Source organism: Gavialis gangeticus, unplaced genomic scaffold (genome assembly GCF_001723915.1).
Source record: "Gavialis gangeticus isolate Ggan-Ray unplaced genomic scaffold, GavGan_comp1, whole genome shotgun sequence".
Taxonomy (NCBI): Eukaryota; Metazoa; Chordata; order Crocodylia; family Gavialidae; genus Gavialis; species Gavialis gangeticus.
This window is the reverse complement of record NW_017729030.1, coordinates 42163117-42168593: the sequence shown is the minus strand read 5'-3', so window position 1 is coordinate 42168593 and position 5477 is coordinate 42163117. Positions and strand designations below refer to the sequence as shown.

Genomic DNA, 5477 nt, shown 5'->3' with positions numbered 1-5477 from the left:
AAGATGCTGAACAACTTCTGTAGAGAGTGCTAAGGGACCCTGAACACCATAGAGATTTTCATGGAGCAAAATTGCAACATGGTCTGGTTTAATTTACCAGTGAGCTGTATTAATTATAGTGATATAGGTTCCAGTCCCCACATGGTTAAAGGGGTAGATGGTCCCTTGGCACTTCATAGAATGTATTCAACAGCTCACTGGCCTATATTGTTGTCCTAACAGGAACTGGCCTATATTGTTGTCTCTGCTGAAGTATCTGTGTGTGACTGTTGGTTTTTTTTCATGGCTGGCATTTATATTGGAGCGTAGTCCAAGATCTTGGATCAGATTGGTCTCTGTTATAATACATTGATCTGAGTGGAGTTACTTATGAGGATAATTGAGATGAGATTAGGCGCACATGTATCACATTCTAGGAACATGCATCTTCTCCATTACTGCTAGCTAGTGATGAGATTTTAATTTGGTTTCGGCTCAAAGTCATCGAAAAGAAGGGATAGTGTTAATCTAAAGAAGTAGCTAAAGTTTGCTTCTTGAAGCAATAGACTAATTTTGACAGCACCACTCTTATGAATACAGATTGTTTCTGAAGAATTGCTAGTTGTTTAATTCTATGACTGTTTCCTCTTTGGGAAGGCTGGGTACAAAATTCTTATCAAACTAGATTTAAGGAATGTGTAGTTATTGGCTTTACATTTTTCAAAAGCTAAATGAGTGTTTAGGCAGCTCCTGACTATAGAACTAGTAAGATATGGAACTCTTTTTTTTTTATATATAAATTTTACTCTTTGCATTCCTATAAAACAGAACGGTTTCCTCTTATAACAAATGTGTTTGGGGTGGGAGGGGGGAAACTTTTTGGAGCCGGTCGCTTCTCACTTACAATATTCCTGGCAACATAGCTTAAGGGTGATTCATGTTTAGGAATAGTCTAGCATTTATAAGCGTATTAATTCTGAACAGTGCTGTTTTAGTAGTGTCAAATAAACCTTCTCTTTCATACTTTTCTGGCATATGACATTATCAGTAAACACATCTGTGTAAGCAGTTCATTATGCAGATTAATGTCACAAATATTGATTAGTCTGATAGAATCACTGGAGTACATGATTTTGGGCATAATTAAAAAAGCACCCTTCAGAAATAAATAGTGAGTGCATCTTTCTGTTGTGTCTAGAATTATCTAGCCTCTAATTCGTTATCCGTTTGCCTCTTCCCTCTATCCTTACTAATATTTTGTGGATATCAATAAAGTAAATCGGTGCTCCACTGTTGTAGGACCACCGCTGAGGGGCTTTTTTGCTATTGTCATCTATACCTGAACTGAAGCTTGTTAATTGATGATTCTGAAAATTCTGGCCAGTTGACACAAGTGCTCTTACTCTTGCTAGTGTCTCTGCAGCTACACTAGCTCTGGGAGTGGGAGAATGAGAAAATGCTTCATGTTGTGACAACCTTACTTAAATAACACTTAAATTGATATAGTCCATGTCAAACCATCCCGTGCCAAATATTTTAATTTTTTTCCCCAATGGTCTTGGAAGAAGTAAAAAAAACAACAACTTCTCATCACAATTTGAGGTGTAATTGCAGCTGAATGCAGTGCATTCATTACTTGTCTTAGCTATTTTAATTGCTGTGTAGTAATTTTTAGAAGCATTGTACTTTTATTCCTAAATGGTGGGACTTGACAGTTTGTTTGGTAAACCTATGTCAGATATGTCTTTTTAGGGAGGAGTGAACTATTTGGGTGGCTTGTAAGATCCATTTTCTGAGGTAGAGAATCTTGTTTTTATCATGATAGATGTTTTCTTTTCATAAAGGTATTGATTATTACAGCAACATAAAAGGAGAACCCCCCCCCCCCAAAAAAAACCCCAACAAAAAACAAAATAACCCTTGAAAAGACAAAATACCCAGTTCTTTGAAGTGATAGGGTTATCCGTACTGGTTGAATATTCTAAAGCCATGTCAAAGCTAGTGGATGCAACCATTAGACAATCCTGTCTGTATACAGATACCCCAAGTGGAACAAAGTCACCCTGGGGGATTCTTGCGGCCTCTGGCATAGATCGTGACTAAATTTCATCACATTTGATTTCCAGCTGCTAGAATGGCCAGTGATCACTTTTTGGGATAGTTGCAAGGTGGAGTAAATAGTGTGAAGGCTACTCTATCTTGCATTGGGGTATGGACCAGTGTGAGGTCTTCCCAGAATTAAGGGAATGCAAAAAATTCTAAATATTGCTTTTGTTCACATTTCACCTTGATTTATGCTCAACACAGCTCAGCCAGATCACAGAATTTCTATCTTAGTACTTACTGAAGTCACAAATCATCTTTTAAATATATTCTAGTACCTTGGAAAAAACTTTTCCAAAATTGCATGCGCTTTTTCTCTCAAAAGTTGTTCATATTTACAGTATCTATGACATCTTTTTCATATTATGACATTAGTAGCTTGCTTTTTCTTCTGCTATCTAGATAAATACCTAAATTATCCGTAACCAACTTTTTCAGCAAATTAACATTTCCCTCAGCATTAAAAGCTGATTTGGAAATAGTGTTATATGACACAATTGAACTACTAACATCACTGTATCCTCTGTCAGATGAAAAGTGTTCACTGGTGCCCTCTTGATGTAGCAGTGTAGTACACAGCAGTATTTACTTTCTTCACAGTAAAAATTGCAAGCATTGAAAGTAAACATCAGAATGTGCGAAGCTAAAAGAATTCACAATGCTTGCATTTTCCTTTTTTATTATAACTTTCTTTCTCTCATTGTTATGTTTTTCAGTATCTCCAATTAATAGTATAATGAAAAGAAAAGAAGACTTCTGGATACATGCTACTTGGATTCTGAACTTAAGCCTTTGATACCTCAGGCTTTCAACATTACAGTCTTTGGGATCACTCAGTACATCTCAAAGCCCCTCCAGGGAATGCACCATGACATCAGCAGTGGTTGACACTGGAGGCTCTGGCCTGGAGTTTGACAGCAATGGAGTAAATAACCAGGAGGTTAGAAATCTGTGTAGAACCTTTTTTGCCAACAAGCTTCTTATTATTACATATGTGAAAAGACAGGGGTTACAGTAACAGTGCTATGTAAGATGGGTTAGTAGTCACTGATGGGAGTATTACAGACTCCTTAGAAAGTATTGTAGAAGAGAGGAAGTGGAACGTTGTATTCTGTCTGCTGGACAGCAGGCTGGATTTACAAAATAAAATTCTATATAAAATGCCATTTTAAAATTTTAAGCAGACTTTAGCCTTCAGATATTATAAGGACAATGAAACTAAGTATAAGAGGCTTTTACAAATATCTGACCCCTTATTAACAATATCAAATATGATTAATTAAAAGTGAGAAGGTGTGTTATGGTCACGTCACTTCCAGTGCTTTATAGTGTTCTGAATAAGCCAGGTCTCCAATTGTTATAGATATACAGTATCACTAGGAATTAGTCTATTTAGGTATGCAATAACATACCTGGATCCTGATCCTGTCAATACCATGTGCCTACCTCCAAATATCTGTGTAGTTTCATAGTTTCTAGGGTCAGAACGGACCTGAGCAGATCATTGAGTCCGACCTCCTGCCATGGCAGGAAAGAGCACTGGGGTCAAACGACCCCAGCAAGGTGTTAATCTAGCCTCCTCTTAAAGACCCCCAGGGTAGGAGCCAGCACCACTTCTCTTGGTAGTAGTTCTGGTATATTTTTATTTCAGTGTGGCAACACCTGTATTTAAACAAAACATGTCTTTGTAGGATAGGTGCAGGGTAACAGGCATTTTAATACAAAGGAAATGGAATGTGTAAGACAGATTAACTTGAAATTTACTGGGTAGGGGAAAAAAGGCCTGTCACATACAAATGCATTTTGCTAGAAAAATATTATGCTCTTTGCCAATATTTTCATAGAAAATTTGGAAGGAATATTAAAACTCTAGTCTTTAAATGGTTCAACTTAACATGAAGGAAGTTACTAGGGGATCCAGGGTATTCTTTAATTTCATGATAAATCTTTATTTTGACTTTTGTTTTAGTGTCCTTACATTAAATAGTCTTTTTAAGTTTGTTCTACTTTAATGTATAATTATTCTACAACATAAAACAATTAAAAATGGGGGGAGGGATTAATTTAGGTTTTGATGGTGCAATATTTAGGGCTTTTTCTCTCTCTATAGGAAAATGACCCAGTCTCTGAATTCCCAGCAGTGATTGTGGAACCAGTTCCTAGTGCCAGACTAGAACAGGGTTATGCTGCTCAGGTCCTGGTTTATGATGACGAGACTTACCTGATGCAAGATGTAGCAGAGGAACAAGAAATTGAAACCGAAACTGTGGAAACAGGTAGATTTAAAAACAAAATACTTTTTTATAGCTTTTCTGCCCTGGCCACCACTCAGTTGGTCACTACTAGCATTCCCAGAGGGACGTGACTTTTCCTTTACCCATAGAAAAAAATCCCAACCTGGGGCCAAATCTGATTCCTATTAAAGTCAGTGGGGGCCTTTAATTAACTTTAGCTGGGATAGGTTTGGATTCCTGATATAGTTTTCAGTTATTTAACAAGAGCCAAGGTACTAAGATATTGCAGAGCAGTAACTGTTAACTGCTAGGTGCCCTCCTCACTAATGAGATCCTTAGCAATCTCTTAGGTGCCTAGGGTTCCCATACAATGCCTAAGATGGTGTTTCTAGAAGCCAGCTAAGCAGGGAGCTGCTTAAAGTAGCTAGGTGTAATTAAAAGAGAAGAGGCAAGTCTTAGATCCAAAAGTAGTTGACCTAGCTAGAGACGGGTGCCTGTTTATCTGGAGATTCGCCTTTCTCTGCATGGCTTTGTGAACTGTGACATTTCTCCAGGAGTTAAGAACCTAAACCTGGTTTAACTGTCCAGGGAGAAATAAGAGTGAATGTCATCCAAGAACACTGAATATCTTAGTGGTTAAGAGGACTTGCCTGATACATGCAAGGTCAGAGTTTAAATCTCAGCTTTATTTAATAAACAGCAGGAACTTGAACAAATATGTCAGAACCTAATTGTTAGGCCATTTGATATTATGAAGGGTGCACTCTTGGTTTGTCTGAAACAGTTCCTCCTTGTATAAATAATTGGGACAAAGTGAGAAATCTGACTTAAGGGCATTCAGCTGATATTGGTCTTAAGTTCAAGTGCCTCCTCCAATAAATATTTAATTATTTATATGAAATAGTATGCTCTTGGTATCAAGATTGAGAGAGACCAGCCCCAGATTAGTTGATAGGCTAATAACTACGTCGCTCACAAGGGCTATGGATAGGTATGGGGATGGATCCAGGGTTGGTGTGGCAACACAGTTGCACCTCTCTTTGGCTGCATGCTGCAAGTGTACTGAGCGCTCTCAGCTCAACTGTACATCAGCACAGATGGAAGCTCTTCATGTTCTGTGAGGTCTATGAGTTTGTTGCTGTTTGGCATGGGTTCTACTCA

General features: G+C 37.9%; 1 protein-coding gene across 3 annotated transcripts in view; it reads left to right on the top strand.

Moving 5' to 3' along the window:
- Positions 1–2771: 2771 nt before the first annotated feature.
- Positions 2772–5477, top strand: part of ELF2 (E74 like ETS transcription factor 2) — a 74772-nt gene continuing 72066 nt past the window's right edge. For 2 of the 3 annotated variants that reach the window (XM_019522101.1, XM_019522100.1), the window contains exons 1-2: positions 2772–3022; positions 4193–4358. In XM_019522101.1, the coding sequence (XP_019377646.1) occupies positions 2951–3022; positions 4193–4358 (238 nt within the window). In that variant the 5' untranslated portion in view covers positions 2772–2950. The remainder of the gene's footprint in view (positions 3023–4192; positions 4359–5477) is intronic. The other variant, XM_019522102.1, reaches the window with a different exon arrangement.